Raw genomic sequence first — 20426 nt, forward strand, 5'->3', positions numbered from 1 at the left:
CCTATGCGAATAATTTTTATAATTTTTATATGTATACATTTGTATACTTGACTGTATGTTAAAAATATCGATCTTACTCCAAACTTAAATTCGGAAGTCGTACTAAAAAAGTTGCTTAATTTACAGGGTACTAAAAGAATAATAATAGGAATGAAGTTCCTACAATTTAGGTGGTGAATTACTAACATTTTCCACCACACGACGTGTTACGGTCTAATATATGCATATAATTAAAAGGATTAAAAATAAAACTATTTTTTAAATATGGAAATTTAATCCCAAGGAGTGGTAGATTGACGCTGAAGAAGTCTTCGAACAATCAGGATACTATGTAAGACTATTAAGCTTTGGCGAGAAGAAAACGAAATTTTACGACTGCAGGTAAACTGCCAGCAGATAAAAAGTCATGAAAGCCTCGAAATGCAGAACGAATATGATGTTCATAGAAAAGGCGTTTAGTACACAGGCAACTGAAATGACGACCGGTATTTCGTTCTGCCTAATTCTTTAACTGGATAATATCAATATATAATAATAAAAGCGTTTGGTCGTATTGCTAAGCGACAAAGGGAGAACGCCAAATGTTAGAGCCCTTCTTTATACTATTTTTTAATGTTGTGTGATGTTATGAAATAGTGGTTCTGCTACTGCAGTATACTTAATCAAATCATAAATAAATCACAGCATTCCAAAGTATCTTTTATCCCTTGAACTATGCACTCATTGAAGTTTTAAACTTTTTCGAAAAATGTTGCTGTGGGCAAAAAATAGTTAGACTTTTTGGTTTGTGTGACAGTCAGTGACATCTGAGTCAAATGTCATATCAAAAAATCATTAGTGCTTAGTATACGCTTGTCTTTCTGAAGTACATAAAATGCGTTCGGCGATTCTTGGGATGAGTGAAATTATTCAACAAAGTAGTTCCGTTAAATTTTGTATGCAGATTCAAGTTTCTGTTGCCAAAATGTTCAACATGTTGGAAAAGGTCTTCGGTAATAGTTTTTTGTCGCGAGCGATTGTTTTTAATTGGTATGAATTATTCAAAGAGGATCCAGAACGTGTTAACGATGAACCACATTCAGGACGGCCATCAACATCAACTGTTAGTAAAATATAGGAATTGGTGCTTGAGAATCGACGAATAACAGTCAGAGATCTTACTGACAACGCTAAAATATCGGAAAGATGAGTGAAAACCATTTTGAAAGATAATTTGAACCTAAGAAAAGGGACAGCACGATTGGTTCCAGACCATTCTATTTTTTCGAAAAACACCGCCGCGTTAACGTCTGTGAAACAATGCTTTCCGACTACCAATATGATCAATCGGCCCAATATCGTGACAAAGGTAAGCCGAAGCCGAAAGGTGAAGGGGGACGACATAGTTTTTGAAGAACAAAGAATTTTAAAATTATGAACAAAGTCTTACTATTTTTTGTTCATAGTAGAGTACAAATGTATACTTGTATACTCCTCTATATAATGATCTACCAGTTTATTTGATTGGATCTATTGGTATGCTAAAAACAACCAACATTTTGGGTAATTAAATAATTTTTTTTTGTAATTCTCAAAAATCGCCTTTTAATAGGCTGCAATACTAGATGTGCCTCTTAAACAAACACTTGAGAAAAAAACGTTAATTATGTAAAGATTAAAATAAATCTCCTGAGATTTTTAAAACAGACAATTATACTATATTACACTCCAATAATTTATTTTTCGGTATGTTGAAGTAAGTGTTCGTTTAAAGGTTTGGTTAAACTGCCATCTTAAATAATAAACACAAAATGAGGTCATAAAAGATCTATAACATATTTCATAAAGAAAAATTTCATAAAAAATTTAAGATATATTATTCTCTATTTAATCACCTCACAACTACTGAATATCAATGAACTTAAATTTTAATGGCGCATTTGGCATGTTAATTAACATATTCTTGAAGACATTATCTGTCGGATAATGAAATTCAATTTGGAAATTTCGCACCAATCTGGCAATACCCAATTCAATTTCTAAATCACTAATTCTACGACCCAAACAAGCTCTCGGACCCACACCAAAGGGCAGAAACGCAAAGGGGCTACTGGCTTTCCACTGTTTAGTGTCTTCAATCGCTGCGCACCCTGGTTCCTCAACAGTTTCGCTACTTGGTCGCAGCCAACGTTCGGGTAGGTATTCCAATGGACGCGCGTAATGTTCCTCACTTTTTAGTAGCGTTGAGTGAATCATACTAATCACGGTGCCTTTAGGTACTCTATAACCGCTCAACACAACGTCTTTCTGTGGCACACGGCTATTTCCAATAGTCACTGGGTACATGCGTAGTGCTTCCTTCAAGCAGGCGCGTAAATATGGTATTTTACTTAGCGTATCAGCAGCGAAATCACCATTCTTTTGTGGTAGTATACGCTTTACTTCCTCGCGTAGTTTTTCCTGTTTGTCGGGATTCTTGGCCAAACAGAGTAGGACACCAACGGTGAGTGAAGTAGTCTATAATATAGAAATAAAAATATAACTCTTCGATTATTTTAAAATTTTAAAACTTACTGTATCGACACCGCCTAGCAGTAGATCCATTGCCATTACTGTGGCGATTTTCCTATCGATTTTCAGCAATTTCTCCAAAATGCTCTTTTCATTCTCTTCACGCTCGATACCGCGTTGTTGCTCCTCTTCTAGTTTGGCAATCGCCTCCATGGTATACTTCGATGTTACATCTTGTATGTCATCCAAAGCTCGCATCAAGCGTTTAAACTTCGGCGTTGCCACAATACGCCAAAGCGATGGTGTGTATTCTAAATCTAGTGTAAGATACATCCATTCCGTTAACGCTGCAAAAAGTTTTGAAGCATCGGCGAAATTTTCACTATTTTCACGCAGCAACCCGAGCTGCTTGTCCAGTGCCACCAGAGCCACCGATTCGAGTGTCCAATGCTGTATGTTCTCTTTAAAGTCGTCGGGCATTTCCAGAGTTTTAGTATCGCGTATCAAGCGGATTCTGCGGTAGTTAAAATATTAGGTATATAAAATGCCATTCGAAAGTACTTCTTAAAATACTTACCTCTCTACGAATTCTTGATTCACCTGCGCCATTTTGTTGAGATATATTTTAATATTTTTCGGCTGCATTAGCAATGGATTAACGACCGTTCGAAATGAGCTCCATTGCTCACCATGGCTGTTTAGTAGAAGAATGAACCGAATTTGTATGAAAAGTTCACCTTTAGGGGTTTGAGAAGGGTACTACTTTTGTTTTACTTATAGTTAGTAACTACCTACTTCGGAATTTCATATATTTTTGCAAGGCTTTGTCTTTAGCGAAATAGGTCAAAGAATGTTTTTTTGTTTTTTAAACAGTAACAAATCGAAGGTAGACTGGTCTCAGAATAGTACCTTTAGGTGGAAAACTAAAGTAGTTAATGGCTTATGATCATAACGTAGCTCACTGGAACAGTTTTGTGAGGTCTAAACTCAGTCTCTATGGAATATAGATGATAGTACTTGTCAAGAGAACACATCGTCCGTTATCAGATGGGTTAAATATAGGACGTCGTCCGTTATGGGATTTTTAAAATTTCGGACGTCGTCAATGTGGGTTAGTAAGGTGCTATAAGTGAACCTAGAAAATAGTATTGCTTCAAGTTATTGTCTGCAGGGATGAAAAGCTTTACTTACTCATCTTAATTGTTTAAATTTTTTTCATTAAAATGTGGTACAGATTATTGGACTATATCGACCATACACGTTAGCTTTGGTTGCGCCGAAGGGTAGTCCAAAAAACCGTAAGAACTTGATAATGATCGGTAGGTCTGTGTGGGATCTATGTTTATGCTATAGTAATCCGATCTAAATAATTTATTCAGATATTGTTGGACAATAATCCATGTCAAATAGCGCATAAGTATCTTGTCAAATAAAAAAGTTTTCGCTTTTGGATTAGTTCGATATACAAACCATAAGTCGGACGATTTAGTTCATCACGCTGATCATTTATACATGTATAAGTTTAAGGAGGGTCTCCGACGTTTCCTTTTGGGTATTAAAAACTACGTGGCAAAATGTGGAGGAGAGCTTAAAAGCGCTATAAGAGCTCTCGCATAACTATTAAGATCACATACATACATATGTATGTATTTCCAAAATACCAAAAACGACAGGAAATATGGTAGACTTTGTCTACTTTTTACTCTTATTAATTATATTGGTCTACTAACTATTACTCTTTTATATAATTTTACCAAATTAAATACCACCTCATTTTCACCTCAACCTGCAAACTTGTTTACCATCTAAATTTTCAATAATTACGTTGCAAGTATTCCCTCGACGTCCCCATAGAAATCAGCGCGCAATTTGTTACGATGATAACGCAGTGTCACCGAATTGGGTCTTATCGGCCAGACGCCCTCATTGCGAAAGACACGTTCGAAGTCAGCTGGATTGTGTGTATATAAGGCGTCAGGTCGGCCGAACATGCCAGGCATTATATAAATATCGCCATAGTCCTCTTGCATTGCCTTCAGCAATTGCGCGGAGTCTAATTTGTAATATCGGCCACCGGGCAGCAATTGCCGGAGAAATTTAAAAACGCTTCCTCTCGGCAACTGATTGAAGGGACGTGCTTGCTGCCACTCCGTAGTCGAATCAGCTGATTTGTCTGAAGGCGTGTGTGTGATTGCGTCGGCGGCAGTGCATTTGTGTGCGAGCTGTTGTGATAATGAGACGGCACGTGTTAAATATTTCGCAATGCATATGCATTCATTCGTAGCGCAGGGTTTATTCAACCACGCAAATATTTTTTTTTTTTGAGTAAAATATTTAAATATAAGCATATAATATCAGCTTATTTCTTCTTCCTTAATGTGCCGTGCTTGATACTCACATTTTGTATATTCAACCAAGAACTTGCGTTGGCGCCAATGACGCGTTTGCCGAGCAATACACGATTCGGATTGTAAGCGCGCATTTTGCGTTTGCCTTCTCATATGAACAACACGATACCACTGTTCTTGACAGACTAAAGTTTTATTTCGCTTCTTCGTGTTGATATCTATAAAAACTCAAATTCTCTTAAATATTTTTTGTTTGAAAAAAAAAAAAAACTTAACCCACTGTGCAACCATACTGTTTACAAGACAATATTACTCGTGTGTGTACTATATGCTTTTCTTCATACATACATATGTAAATAAATATAAAAAGTGAAGCATTTTCTATATTCGTTCCAAACCAAACTAAGTAAATGTTTAAAAACATAAACGAGTTCTGATGATTTTTACCGTTAATATTGACAGTGAATTTTAAGGAATTCGGACTGTCAATAACCCTAAGATTTTAGGTGTGACACTCGAAAGCCTAAACTCTTCACTCCTCACATGACCCCGACTATTGCCAAAGTACACACCTGAAACAAAACTCTCAAGTCGCTAGCCGGCAGCACATGGGGAAAAGGCAAAGAAACGATGTTGGCAACATGCAAGACAATTGGCCGGCCAGTCCTTAACTACCCCTCACCAATATGAATGCCCGGATGCAGTGAAACGCAGACGAGGAAGCATCAGACATGCCAGAACACTGCACTCCGGACTATAATGGGATGCTTCTTGATGTTTTCTTGCGAATACCTGCACAGTGACACCTATTTGCTCCCAGTTAAGAAGCATAGTGAACTTCTTTCCAAGCAGTTTCTGCTGGAGTGTTTTCATAGAAATCATCACTGCAGTCACCTGCTTAAAGCGGAACCTCCTAGGAGATTCAAGAGGTCCTTCATCAACTACGTCGACGACATAAGACGATGCTCCGACCAGATTTCGGATGCAACCAACTTCAGACATGCACTGACCGCCATTCATAATGGAACCATAAATACCTTCATCGACTTCCTAACACACTTACCGATCCAAACGGGGTTAGATCGCCGAAATAACAGCCCTTGGCCGGATAAAATCCGGGTCAATTCCGCTGTGTAAAACCGACTGTCGTGTTCATCGACTCCCTCTCAGTGAATGGCGTACTTGGAGTCAAACCAACACCCATTGCAGATGACAAGCTCGAGTTGCCAAGACTCGAGAGCGACCCTTGCACAACTTCGTTTTGTCTAGCGTGCAACGAGTCACCGCATGAGCACCATTCTGCAAGCCCAGCTAACCCTACACATCTGACACCCCTTTCCATATGATCCGACTCCGTCGAAACAGCACGTTCCCTGGGCCTACCGTTGGATGACCTTGATGACAACTTATCTTAACGTTATCACCCTAACGGGGCCAAATAACCGTTACAACAACAAAAAAATTGATTTAAGGAGTTTTACAAAAGGGCGACTTCCCAAAAAAGTTTCTACAAGGGTATGATGAAATTTACATTTTAGAACTGAAATTTTTATAAAAAGTAAAAGCCATTTTTCTTTCGTTAATCTTATTTGAAAAATAGTGTCAAAATTTTAATCAATAAATAATTGGTGGAGTTAAGGAAAGTGGTCTCTTTTTACCCTGCTACGAGAGGGTGAAACCTTGAGGTTTTTCAGTGGTTCCGTTTTAATCTCCTAAAATTATCAACTTTGATGCCTAAGCCATCTGCCAATTTTCTGTCTAGTGACTCCATGAATTTTCAAGACTAATTGAATAATGTCTTTAATAATATCATTGGCATCTTCTAGGCATTCATAGATAACTTTGCCAACAACTCAATTGCCTTAGAGGATTTTTTTACAAAGCCAGACCCTTTAAAAACTCAAAAACTTTTTTTGCGATTTTTTTCATATTTATTTGTTCAATAAACCATTATTGTTTATGAAAATAGATCTTAGTTAAAGTAAAAGCAAATAGCAGTATGTAAAAATTTCTTCAACATTTACAGTTAAGGTAAAAAAATCAGCTTTAGTCTCTAATAAAAATCTCTTAAAACCACCTTTTTACAAAATTTTATACGTTAAATCATTTTTTTTATAAAATAACAAAATATTGTTTATAGAATCTATTCAATATCCGAAAATTTAAATTTTAACGGTATATTTGGCATATTAACAAACATACTTTTAAATGGCTTATCGATTGGATGATTAAACTCAATTTGGAAATTTCTAACCAATCTGGCAATACCCAATTCTATTTCCAACTCACTTACTCTGCGGCCTAAACAAACCCTCGGACCAAAACCGAACGGTAAATATACAAAAGGATTACTCGGACGCAACCCTTGAGTACTCGCTACGGCTGACTTCTGCTCTCCGCCTTCTTCTATTGCACCCGAGCGCAGCCAACGTTCGGGTAAATATTCTTTTGGGCGTGCAAAGTAGTTTTCATTCGTGAATAACGATGTGAATACCATATTCACCACACTGCCTTTGGGTACTCTATAACCACTGAGAACCAGATCACTTTGTGTCACGCGTACGATGCTGACAGTCAGAGGATATATACGTATGGCTTCTTTGATGCAGGCGCGCAGATAGGATATGTTGTTCAACGCATCGGCTGTGAAATCGCCGTCTTTCTGTGGCAACACACGCATCAATTCCTTCCGTAGAATTTGTTGCTTTTCGGGATTTTTCGCCAGACAAAGTAAAATCGCTGTCGCGAATGAGGTGGTCTGCAATATAATTTAATAAAAAAACTTATAATATTTGTAGAAAATATGTCTTATTAATAATATTGTATAATTTTTACCGTATTAATGCCTGCTAGGAATAGATCTAAGCACATCACTGTCGCTATTTTCTTGTCGATCTTCAGTAGTCTCTCAAATGCGCTCATTTCATTCTCCGGCCTCACGATACCCAATTTCTTTTCGGCCTCCAGATTGGCGATTGCTTCGTCTACATATTTCAATGTGACCGTTTGCATGTCGTCTAACGCCTGTAAAAAACGTCTGAACTTTGGTGTGCGCACACGACGCCACAGTGAGGGTTTCCACTCCAAGTCAAAGCCGACTGTAAATATGGTGTTTAAGGCGGCCAATAATTTCAGCGCGTCCTCGTAATTTTCACTGTGATCACGCAGCAAACCGAGTTGTTTCCCCAGTGTGACAATGGAGAGAGACTCCAACAGCCAACACTGCAGATAATCTTCAAAGTTGTTCGGCATCTCTTGAGTGTCACGATCGCGTATTGCACGTATTCTGTAGAAGGCGACTTTTAGAAAATGAGATCTACGAAGTATCATGAATACTTGCTTACCTTTCGACAAATTCCTGGTTCACTTGCGCCATTTTGCCGAGGTACATTTGCACATTCTTGGGTTGCATTAGTAATGGATTGACGGCCGAGCGGAATGTGCTCCAACGCTCACCTTGTCTGTGAAAATATCACGAAACAATTAGTATTTCAAGCAAATGAAATGTGAACTTACGTTGTTAGCACCCCTTCGACCTGCTTAAAGAAATCGGCCTGCAATTTACTTCGATAATAACGTAATGTCGCAAACGGTCTTATCGGCGACACGCCCTCATTACGAAACACGCGTGCGAAATCTTCTGGATTGTGTATCACCACGGTGCTGGGTCGACCCATAAAAGCGGGCACTACAAAAATATCCCCATGGTCCTCTTTCATTGCCATTTCCAGGGCATTTGAGTCTAAATTTTTGTAACGGCCACCGGGTAAAAACTTAGTTAACAATCTGAAAACGCTATCTTGTGGTAACTCGCTGTATGGACGTGCTCGTTGCCACTCAAGGCTTGCATCTGTCGGCTGTTCCAAGCTAATGGTGGATTGTGCCGGGCAAACAGGGTCCTCTAGCTGTTGATATAGTCTAAATGATTAGTTTGCTTACATTTTTTTGTTTGGGTACACAGTTCTTATTGACATCAAACATATAGAAAGTCTACCATATTTACATACATGGTGACAAAATAGCACCCGGTAATTCTAAATAAAACGCAAAATATTTAATTATTTATAAATATTTATTTTGCCGCCTTCAAAGTAATCCCCGCCAGATGCAGTACACTTATGCCAACCCGGTCCTCGAAACACTTTTCATAAGCACTTTTTGGGATGGTCTTTAGCTTCTTCAGCGAATTTTGTTTTATCTCTTCGATCGACTGAAATCGGATTCCACGGAGTGGCAATTCCAGTTTAGTGAACGACACACGGAGCTAAATTTGGCTTTAAATTCGGTCACAATCGTCCTCTTTAAAAAAAAAAAGTAAGCTTTATAGAGACGCGTGGAACAAGACAGCGTTTCATACTCAAAATATCCATCAAAATCATTTAAAATGGACTCGCGGAAGATGTCGAGCTCTCTTTCCAACTCTCACACACTTGCCTAATGATTTTCAAGCACCATATCCTTCACTTTTTAGTCTTTTCATCAGTTGAAGAGGTCGAAGGTTGCCCAGAACGAGACATGTCTTCAACGATCTCTCGACCACCAGTTGCGTGTGGTTTTGTTAGAACTGAATAATCGTATGCCTTTGCTAACATTCGCAACGATTCCACACACGAAATTTGGTTAGAAATAAAAAAAAATTTAGACAAATTCTTTTTTCGATATTTTTATCCATTGTAAAAATCGCTACTGAAAGTCTCAATTGAATATTAAGTTAAGGGGTCAGTAGGGTAATCTGGCCTGTTTTTTTGACATTTTTTTTCATACAAATTTTTATTCTACAATACAACTTTTTTCACATATCATGAGGTATATCGTGGAGTGTATAAACAATTTTTTCGGTATTTTTTGATGACATCTGTCGGCGAAATGAGTGGGTGAATGAGATGCGTTTTTTCACTGGCGGTCACGATTTCTCATGATTGGCTCATCTGAAACACAAAAACCCAATTTATTCTTAAAAAGTACGTGAATGGTTATCGTTCCTATTAGAATCATGAAAAAATGTTGATAAATAAAAAAACTTTTTTTTTAATGTTTTTCAATTTTTTTTACATAAACTTTGTCATAACATTTTCAATAAATTATAAAAAATTATTATTCTAATATGGACAACAGCCAAGCGTTTTGTGAACATTAAAAAAAAAAATTAAACAAATCGGTTGAGTAAGTAGTTCACCGGAATCGTGTCCGCCAGTTTAAAAAAGTGTGTTTGAGAAAAACGCGTTTAAAGTTTGAGTTGCGCACTCCGAGCGCTCCGAACGTCGAGCGGTATTATTATTTTTGGGTTTTTTTCGAAACCTTCCAATGGTAAAGTGGATTTCTACATTAATTCTAAGGATATAAGGGAACAGAAAATGAAAAAAAAAAATTTGAAAAAAGATTACCCTACTGATCCCTTAAAGACAATATGGGAATTTAATTGATAGATTCAGCTTTTCCTTGGCAGCAAGTGTAGTTTTGACTCTCTCTGCGTTGAATGTTTTCTCGAATGGTGGCCTTGTCTGACACAGACCACTGACAGCAAATGCCATAATTCGAATTGGTAACAAATTTTTCATCAATATTTCATTAACACAAGAACATACAGTTTCAGTACTCAACATACTATAAAGCATGGACGAAGGTATTGTTTAATTGTGGCGAGATTTATGCACGTATTCCTTGTACGTTGAACTATAAAATGCCACTTTTGTAACAAACAGGAAGCACAATTTAACCTTTTTTATTGGTTTTGATAAACGCAAGTCCATATACATATGTATACTCATAAAGTTCAATCGAATGTAAACAATAGTAATACTTTTTTTAATTGTATCCACCTGTTTTGTTGCCAGCAAACGCTTGCTGATCGCCGTAAAGCTTTTTGTGAGGCCAGCGCATTCGCTGAGCGCAACACAATTTATTTTTGCGTAAAACATTATGGAATTAGAACTTTTGGAACTTAACACGAGCGCCGCTGCAGCTAAACTGGTTTTTCGCATTTGCAAACATTCCCATAGAACCAAATTTATACAAATAATATATATGTAAAAACTTGCACTTTACAAAGCATTATCAACCACACTGATACTGCAATAAATTTTTTATTTTTATTTTGTGATTTATTATCTGTTTTATATACATATGTTTGTATAGATACAAATTCATTTAATTTTATGGGGTTGTCGGTCTCCACACATATTTAATCTACACTTTGCTCTCTTGTGTAAATAAGTAAAGTGCAAAATATACGACAATCAGATAACAATTTTGGAAAAGAAAAAAATGATATTCGTTTAAAAGCACTTTCAATAATTTTCTCTTTCTCTCTTTTAAGCTGACGGCAATTTTGCCTTTACTTTGCAAATGTCTTCGATGATATCGGAGTATGTGTTGAGTGTCAAAAGAAGAGGTGTTCTCGGTCAGTAGCGACCGGGCGCTTGTGCGATAACCAAGCGAATAATCATAGAGGAAGGTTTCATGTCGATTGCAGCTCATCATTGCACTCAATTCCAAAGTTCCCTCTCACTCTCTCACTGCATCAGATGAATGTAATAAAGAGTGCGCAATCTTTCAAGTATATATTTATTAACCAATTAAAGAGTTAAACATGTTTTGGAAATCTGAGTTCAGTACGAATCGCTTCACACCGAAATAAAGCGCCCAAATAATGATGCTTTGCATTGAAAATAGTTATTCAGCTGAGTTAACTCCAGCAATGGGTAAAACTGCCATATTTGGAGTACAGAAAATACCTTCGAGAACCACTGAATGCTATTGCATGACCAAACAGTGATTTGAGGCGACTTTTTGAATACAGAAGGTTCAAGGTGGACTGTCCGCAAATGCTTGAAAAATGTCTAGAATTGATTACCGGCTTCAATATGTTACAACGCGAAACACGCTATACAGTTTCGGCAACAAAACTCCACTGCATGTCTGACATCAAAATGTGGTTGCCTTTACCTTGCTAGCACTGATTTACAAATTTGACCTCCATTGAGTCTTTTGTGAGGTAATTTGAAAAACAAACTCTATATTAGTAAATCTCAGATCATTGACCAGCTCAAGGTAAATATTCTTGCGGAAATCTCTATACTATATAGCGATGAAAGATTATGGTCAATAAAGGTGGTGGTGGGTTTCTTCTATGTTATTTACAAAGGATCAATTTGTCAAAAGATTCATAAAAAACATATGATCTTATTTTTTCAAAGCTATTCAATGCGTACAAGCCCGCTTAGTATATTGCGCACCCTTTAAATTTGATAGGAGTCTTGATAATTATTCTTACCTCAGTGCAATTCCGTTATCAATTGGGTTCCTGAGGTCTTTGAAACTCACAAGTATTATAAAAACATATTACGAATTGTCAACTGTTCATTATTTATAGATTAATATTATTTGTTTTATTGTTTACGATTAGTACATATATTTATATATAATATAGTCTTAAGACTCAAATAATTTATATACATACTAATATTATGATTACTCAATATCAGTGAATTTAAATTTTAACGGTATGTTTGGCATATTAATTAACATACCTTTAAATGCCTTATCGGTGGGGTAATTAAATTCTATTTTGAAGTTCCTAACCAATCTCGCTATACCCAAGCCCACCTCCAATTCACTTATTCTGCGACCAAGGCACACTCTTGGACCAAAACCGAATGGTAAATACACGAAAGGACTACTCGCCTTTATCGATTGTGTACATTCCTCCGTAACCTGCTGTGGCTCGTCGACTTCAGTGTTTGCACGTAGCCAACGTTCCGGTAGAAATTCCAAAGGCCGTGAGTAATAACGCGCATCCGATTGTATTGGCGCGAAAATCATGCTGACATACGTGTCTTTAGGCACCTGATATCCACTCAGTACGAGATCATTTTGTGGTACACGCATATTTCCCATCGCCACAGGGTAAACACGTAAAGATTCCTTGAGGCAAGCGCGCAGATACGGCGCATGTTTCAGTGGGTCCTCTATAAAAGCGCCGTCTTTTTGTGGCAACACACGCATCACCTCAGCGCGTAAAATCTCTTGCTTTTCCGGATTTTTAGCCAAACATAGTAGGGCGCCAACGGCTAAACTGGAGGTCTGCAATCGAAACATTTGATATTAGTGAGTTGGTTAGTTGGAATATAATGAATTTGTCTCTTACCGTATCAACACCCGCCATCAGCATATCCATAGCCATTACAGTGGCTATTTTCTTATCTGTCTTCAGTAATCTTTCCAGTATACTTTGCTCATGTTCGGGTCGTTCGATGCCTTGTTGGCTTTCCTTTTCAAGCTTTCTAACTGTTTCATTTATATATTTCCATGTTACACTTTGTATATTGTCCATTGCTTTCATAAGACGTTTGAATTTCGGTGTGGCTATAAAACGCCACAGTGTTGGTTTATAGTCCAAGTCTACGGAAAGTGCCATGAAATCATTCAAGGCCACTATAAGTTTCAAAGCGTCAGCATAATATTCACTGTCTTCACGCAGTAGACCGAGCTGCTTGTCAAGTGCCACAACAGCTACCGATTCCAGGGTCCAACGCTGTATGCATTCCTCAAAATCAGCGGGCATTTCTAAGGTTTCCGCATTGCGTATTACACGTATTCTGTGAAGACACAAACAACAATAAATAGTTATACTCGATCTCTACTTCGACTTACCGCTCTACGAATTCTTGATTGACTTGCGCTAATTTGTTGCCATACATCTCAATATTCTTCGGCTGCATAAGCAAGGGGTTAACGGCTTTACGAAAGGCGTTCCATTGTTCACCTTGCCTGTAGAATCGACTTTTCTGTAAAACCCTTTATATTTCATATAATCAAACCTACGTTGCGATTGCGCCCTCCACGCCTGCAAAGAAATCTGCACGCCATTTATTCCGATGATAACGTATAGTTTCCGAAAATGGTCTAATGGGCCAAACACCTTCATTGCGAAAGATATTTCGAAAATCGTCAGGATTGTGCGTCACTACGATATTGGGTCGACCCATCATGGCGGGCAACATGAAAATAGGTCCATAATCGGTACGCATAGTCGTTACCAAGTCCTGGAAATCTAGTTTGGCATAAGCTCCACCTGGTAAAAATTTACGTATCAATCTAAGCGCACCAACGCGAGGTAGCTCGCTGAATGGACGTGCTCTTTGCCAATCTAAATTGGGGTCGGGTTGTTCGGGCGTAGCTGTGTGTGAATTTGCCGAAGCGATGGTGTTGACATGTTGTTGATGCAGCGATTTCTGTGAAATAAAATTAAATTGATTCAAGTACGTGTTTAAGGGAACTGACAAAATGTTTCTTCGGTTCAATCGAAGTTTATGTTTTTTCTTGTTTTAAGTAAGCTACATATTTATTCAAAAATCCCATTATACTATTAAGCTTATAATTTACCTGTTCTGTCACAAACAAGCGTATAACCGAAGCTTTCTTTATCACAAAGCCTCCTTTCCTTCGAATATTTGCTAAAAACATTTTTGGAAGTAAACTTCAATAAACTTGGCACAATCACTGCGTAACATGAACTGAAATGCTTTAGTCTTTGCATTGTAGCTCTTGCATATAAGCCATAGCAGGTCTACAAGAATAAGAAATGCAAATCTCCTGAACACACACGCAATATATGTGTTCGTGTATGTACATATGTATATCAAAGTATATTTTGATAATATTCGATGCAGATATTTTGGTACTCACTTACTTTTATGGCTACCCATACCAACACTTTTTAACATAAGATGTGTGTAATTATAGCCATACAGACTCCAGTCTAAGTGAGTTGAAGTGTCTTCTCAATATTGCTAAAAGTAATATTTACTTTTATATGATAAACCCGTGTTTCACAAGTTAGGCAAATCCTGTGGCAAAATGTAAAAATATTCGTCCGCATAACATTTGAGTCTATACTCGATATCTTTCCATCACCAGATTTACGAACGTTCTTTATTTCTGATTATAGTACAGTCGAGTTCTTGATAATTCAGAAGAAGGTAGCGTAAAGTGACGAAGCTTTTGTCTCAGAGAAATAAAGACTTTTTACCAACTATACCCTAGTTGTATAGCAACATTTCTTAAAATGGTCTGATGACCAAATTGTTGACGGAGTCTTGACCATATTTCTTACTGAAGTAATAAATATTTTACAAAAATTAATGTTATCTGTCAGAGAGGTGAGTTCGAAAGCAAATTTTTATTAATTTTTTCACCAAAGCCATTTTCGTTAGGAGCAGGAGGAGCTATGCGTAGAAGTTCACGTAGGAAAGGTATCGGAGCGCTATTAACTTGGGAGCTCACGACTCCCGGTCTTAGACCAAGCATCCTCTGGGTAGCCAAAAAACGTCCATTTGAAGTCAAGATAAAGTGTGAAGGCGAAACATCCCTCCCGGAGCTTTTGAACCGCCACGTAAAAAACACCCCCAAAGCAGAAAACAGCCTGCTGTTGTAAACTCGCTTATAACCGTTCTAGTTCTCCATAGTTAATGCTCAAAAAATGCTTCCCATTGCCTTCCTACTCCAGACAAGAGATGCTAATTGAAATTTTGTAATAAGTTTCACTGCTCTTTCGTTTTCTACATTTTTTTTATATTTAAGAATCCAGAAATAATAATTCGTTTAATTGAAATATTGATAGTTTTCCATCCGTAGTTTTTCTAAATGTTCTCAGTTTAGTCATATTTTTTTCCAAATTTAACTTAAGCTTACATTTCTGAAAAATGTTGAAAAGTAATGATGTTATTTAACACTTGAGACCATCTTTTCCAAATTGTTTGCAGTGATTTTCAGTTAAAACACGCATTGACACAGCTTATCCAAGATGTAAGATATTCTCAAAGTTTCCACCGAATTCTAAGCATTTTTTTAGTCTTAAAGCCAACAGCAATTAAACTCTCTGAAATAACATCTACACACAGATCCTAAACTTCTCAATAAAATTTCAGATTTATTTTTAAAGATTGCATTGCTTTATTTAATTTTTTGCTAACATGTCGCTTGGAAACTATTCAATGTCGGTGAATTTAAACTTGAGTGGTTTGTTGGGCAAATTGATCATCGCAGTACGGAAAACATCTCCGGTTGGATAATTAAATTCTATGTGAAAGTTTCTAACGAACCGCGCAATACCCAATTCCAGTTCCAAATCACTAATTCTTCGACCAACACACATTCTGGGACCGAAACCGAAAGGCATGTAGATGAAGGGGTTAATCGGTTTAAGAGGTACAGCACCTTCACCATTTTCCGCCGAACGTAACCAACGTTCCGGCAAGTACTCCTTCGAGCATGGATAATAACGGTCATCCATAAGTAAACTGGCCGCTACCACACTAACCCAAGTATTTTTTGGCACTTGATATCCGCTTAATACGATGTCTTTTGGTGTAACACGTATATTGCCGGTACCTAATGGGTACATACGCAGCGCTTCTTTGATACAAGCACGCAGATAAGGTATGCGGCTCAGAGCGTCAGCGGCAAATTTGCCATCCCGCTGCGGCAACACGCGCATAACTTCCTCACGTAGCAATTGTTGCTTCTCAGGATTCTCAGCCAAAGCGAGTAAAATACCAATGAAGACTGTGGTGGTCTGTAAAATAAGAAATGGTTGTTTAAATATCATAAGGTTACGCTTTCGAACGTACCGTATCGACACCGGCCATGAGCATATCCATTGCCATAACTGTGGCAATTTTCTTATCGATCCGCAGTAATTTCTCCAACACACTCTGCTCCTGCTCCGGTCTTACGATGCCTCTACGCTTCTCCTCCGCTAGACGCTCCATGGCAGCATTGATGTATTTCAGTGTTATATTTTGTATATTATCCAGTGAACGCATGAGTTTCTTGAACTTTGGTGTGGCAATGTAACGCCACGGTGATGGCTTGAAATCCAAATCGAAGGGAATTGTGAAGAAATCAGACATGCTCCGAAACAGTGTCCACACTTCGGGCGACACCGCGCTATTCTCACACAACAGACCTAGCTGGCGGTCCAATGCGACGATGGAAACTGATTCGAGAGTAAAACGTTGCAGCCATTTATCAAAGTCGTCGGGCATTTCTAGTGTTTGAGGATCACGTATGGCGCGGATTCTAAAATGATTTTCGTAATTTACAGCAATGAATTGTTTTTGCTTTGAATATGAGCTAACCTCTCCACAAATTCCTGATTGACTTGTGCCATCTTATCGAAATAAATATTGATATTTTTGGGCTGCATAAGTATCGGATTGACAGCTGAACGAAACGAGGCCCATTTCTCGCCGTAACTATAATGTAAAGAGTATTCTACTTTTTTTACAGAAAAAACGTACAGTTTACAATATATTAACTCACGTTGATATAAGGCCCTCAACATCCTGATAGAAATCTGCGCGCAACTCGCTGCGATGGTAGTCCAAACATAATGAGCTCGGTCTGTTCGGCCAGGCGCCTTCGTTGCGAAAGATTTGCTCAAAATCATCGGGATTCTGCGTCAGTACTATATCGGGTCGTCCCAACATGCCAGGCATGAAGTAAATATCCCCATGCTCGGCAAACATCGCCTTGAACATTTGTGCGGCATCCAGGTTGTAGTATCGTCCGCCGGGCAGAAATTTAAAGAAAAGTGTGTAAGGGTTCACACGGTGAATTTCCTTGAAGGGACGCGCCTGCTGCCATTCCGGGTGTGACTCTTTACTCTCATTGTTAAGTGCTGCCTGATTATTCGCTTTCATTGTGGTGGTTGTTTGTTGCCCAAAACATGTCTGCAATAAAATATTGAATTTATCGCTTATTTTTTGAGATATTTTATTTTATTTTTGTTTCTTCTTTGGCGGTTATTCACCCAAGCGCCGCATTATCAGAATTTGTTCACCATAAATAAAGGCAAAATAAAGTGCTCATGTACTCTTGCAGCTAGCAGATCTTATAAATACGAGTATATGTATTTCTATATTTACTTGTTAATACAAAATTGCGGCACACCTTTTGCCGAAACAAATTTGACTTCAAAATTAAGAAGCCGATATTATAGAATGAAACTTGGGAACTTGAAACGACCATCTGAAGATCGATACTCTATCTAACCGGCCTATCGAAATCACTATATGTGACCTGGTCCACGGAAAGGGGGCTTAGGTGTCAAAAAAAAGGAGAACAATTAATGAGATAACGAGAAACTGACGATTATTTTTAACAGCTTTTCCCAGAAAACTAGTTTTCGCACGTTAGCTCCCTTTTCGTAGACCAGGTCACATACATATGTATATAAATTACTACTGCAACTAAAGACTCTGCCATGAATAACAGCAGTAACACAGATGATATTTTTTAATTCGTTTTTATTTTTTTGCTGTTCGTATAGTTACCGGTTGTTTGCTCAGCAGACGTTTTACAGCCGTGTTGTGTTTTGCCGTACCGTTACACTTGAATATTGATATCCACTCGCGTCTTCGGCCTACGAACATTATTGCTCCTTATACGTCTGTGTCCGGTTGCTGCTGCAAGCGAATGCAAACTGATTGCAATTCCTGTTGGAGCTTTTACCAAATCTTTGCTTTCTTACAAAATTAAATGTAAACGGTCCAACTTCTTAATTTAACGATAATCGGCAAAAAATCGTTATTCGCGCTCTTTCGAAAGAAAAACAAGAAAGTATATGTGTATAAATATTTATGATATAGGCGTGGACGAGTTAAAAAAGAACACACGTACCAGGGTGAACCGAAAAGAACCAGAATCCTTAAATTTGTTGGACATAATGTTGTCATTCGCCTATGAATAGTCCAATTTCTGATTGACATCTTTTCTCTTTGCTTTACTTTTCATCTAAAATTCGGTGCAAATCTAGTAAACTGGGAAAATTCATTGCCTACAAAATCAGCAGCCTGTGTCAAATTGTTTCATGTAGCTACCTTAAATTGAACATACTACATATACACAAGTAGTTAGTATTGTAAATAGACCGTTTGGTATCCTGGTTTGATGGTAATTCATGACAGAGTGATGCAAAGAAACGACCCAACGCATTGACTTTTCATTTACCTTGGCTTTGGTTTGGATTCTGCATCATTTTTAGTGTCCATTGCATACATTGGTGAGTAGTTTTAACGATTCTTAAGTCGACAGATCATTTTTTGTTATTAAAAATATGATGTGTTTAGTGTGTTTGAAAACAATTCCGACTTTCCAATTAAATTTTGAATAATTTTGTTTACTCTGCTTCTCGCTTTTACATCTTTTGAAATACTTTATAAAAAAAAAGCCACGCAAGCCACCAATGAAATTTGTGAAGTTTACGGAGACTATGCTGTATCAGTTCGTGTACCATAACAATGTTTCGCTCGCTTCCGTTCTGGAAATTTCGATTTACACTGATGAAAGTTTTAAACTGATGAAATAAGGTCTCTAGCGAAAAAATGGCAAAAAGTGGTCGACCAGAATGGTATATATTGTTATTTATTTATTTGTATAAATATAAACAAAAAAAAAATGAAGTTTGATTAAAAATACGAAAAGGTTTTTTCGACTACCCAAAATATATTAACTAGAATATATTGCAACTCGCTTTTCTACTAAATAAAACAAAATAAAAAAAATACTATGTTGTTTAAATATTGGAATCATGGTAAGTTTTTAGATGGATAGATACTTACACATAAGAATCGAGGTTAATATATGTTGTTGATAAAATTTAGAAAATTTAAGTTATAGTGGTTGGAATACAGTATTCAAGCTTTCTCATTTGAGAGTGCAAAAATACTAAATATTGACGATAAAATATCGTCAGAAAAATTGTAAAATAAGTTTGAAAACTTTAATATACATATGTATGTATGTATGTACATATTTTTTTTACTTTTTTAATGCCATATGTTTTGTTCAAATTTTAGATATATACAAAATAACTGAAGTAAAATCATTAAAAATTATATTTATAAATGATCATATTTATAGAATTTCGTATTTATATTTAAAGGTCTTTGTTAGGAAAGACAACAGTTGGTTACAAGACCAAGAAAACATTCAAAGTATTAATTATAAAAAGTAAAGAAAGAAGGGCTAAGTTTGGGCATAAACGAACACTCCATACTCTTGCAACTTGCAAAGATTAAAGCCTGGGTAATACCTTCAGGTACATAAGGCTTGTTAGTTATATGGGGTCTAGGACAAGTTGCACCGTTATAAGAAAAACAAGCTCTCTCAGTTAATATAACACACACATTGGCTGATATACATATGTGGTATGAAATCATCTGGATGTTCGAAAATCTTTATATTAGGTATTTGGGGGCTCAGGGAAGTATTGACTGATTCAAATTCATTTTTGATAAACAGGAAAGGAGGGGAAAGGATTCTCTACAAATTTTAATTATATATCTCTCAGATTGAACGATATTTTCGTTCAAAAGTCAACTAAAGATACTGGGGTCCACATATTCGGCAACTAGGCGTACTTCAATGGCAATATTCGTGCGAGTTTCATCCGGTTATATTAATTGCCATATTTATTTTTAGTTATTTTTTCGCGTTTTTAATAGTACTATGCTTAATATCCGATTTCATCCCTTTTCACACTGTCGGTAATAGTTCTTATGAAAATTGCTTAATCGAATTTGG

At 37.2% G+C, this 20426-nt stretch overlaps 4 protein-coding genes across 4 annotated transcripts; all 4 read right to left on the bottom strand.

The window, feature by feature from the left end:
• Positions 1-1875: 1875 nt before the first annotated feature.
• Positions 1876-4972, bottom strand: LOC120781464 (probable cytochrome P450 12a4, mitochondrial). The gene is made up of 5 exons (XM_040113691.1): positions 4889-4972; positions 4315-4712; positions 3068-3184; positions 2554-3004; positions 1876-2496 (listed from the first exon to the last, which is right to left on the bottom strand). Exons 1-5 carry the CDS (start codon positions 4970-4972, stop codon positions 1882-1884), a joined length of 1665 nt encoding a protein of 554 aa, XP_039969625.1. The 3' UTR covers positions 1876-1881.
• A 1848-nt stretch (positions 4973-6820) lies between these two features.
• Positions 6821-10845, bottom strand: LOC120766404 (probable cytochrome P450 12a5, mitochondrial). The gene is made up of 5 exons (XM_040091854.1): positions 10658-10845; positions 8355-8743; positions 8183-8299; positions 7674-8124; positions 6821-7596 (listed from the first exon to the last, which is right to left on the bottom strand). The coding sequence occupies exons 1-5, from the start codon at positions 10817-10819 to the stop codon at positions 6982-6984; spliced, it is 1734 nt and encodes a 577-aa protein (XP_039947788.1). The 5' UTR covers positions 10820-10845; the 3' UTR covers positions 6821-6981.
• Positions 10846-12308: 1463 nt separating this feature from the next.
• On the bottom strand, positions 12309-14303 carry LOC120782738 (probable cytochrome P450 12a5, mitochondrial). The gene is made up of 5 exons (XM_040115171.1): positions 14223-14303; positions 13662-14071; positions 13491-13607; positions 12985-13435; positions 12309-12920 (listed from the first exon to the last, which is right to left on the bottom strand). Exons 1-5 carry the CDS (start codon positions 14301-14303, stop codon positions 12309-12311), a joined length of 1671 nt encoding a protein of 556 aa, XP_039971105.1.
• Positions 14304-15627: 1324 nt separating this feature from the next.
• LOC120782231 (probable cytochrome P450 12a4, mitochondrial) lies at positions 15628-18411 on the bottom strand. Its single transcript, XM_040114398.1, has 5 exons — positions 18176-18411; positions 17163-17572; positions 16979-17095; positions 16469-16919; positions 15628-16413 (listed from the first exon to the last, which is right to left on the bottom strand). Exons 1-5 carry the CDS (start codon positions 18272-18274, stop codon positions 15826-15828), a joined length of 1665 nt encoding a protein of 554 aa, XP_039970332.1. The 5' UTR covers positions 18275-18411; the 3' UTR covers positions 15628-15825.
• Positions 18412-20426: the final 2015 nt, after the last annotated feature.

The sequence above is a fragment of the Bactrocera tryoni genome, chromosome 1 (assembly GCF_016617805.1).
Source record: "Bactrocera tryoni isolate S06 chromosome 1, CSIRO_BtryS06_freeze2, whole genome shotgun sequence".
In the NCBI taxonomy this organism is placed as follows: Eukaryota; Metazoa; Arthropoda; class Insecta; order Diptera; family Tephritidae; genus Bactrocera; species Bactrocera tryoni.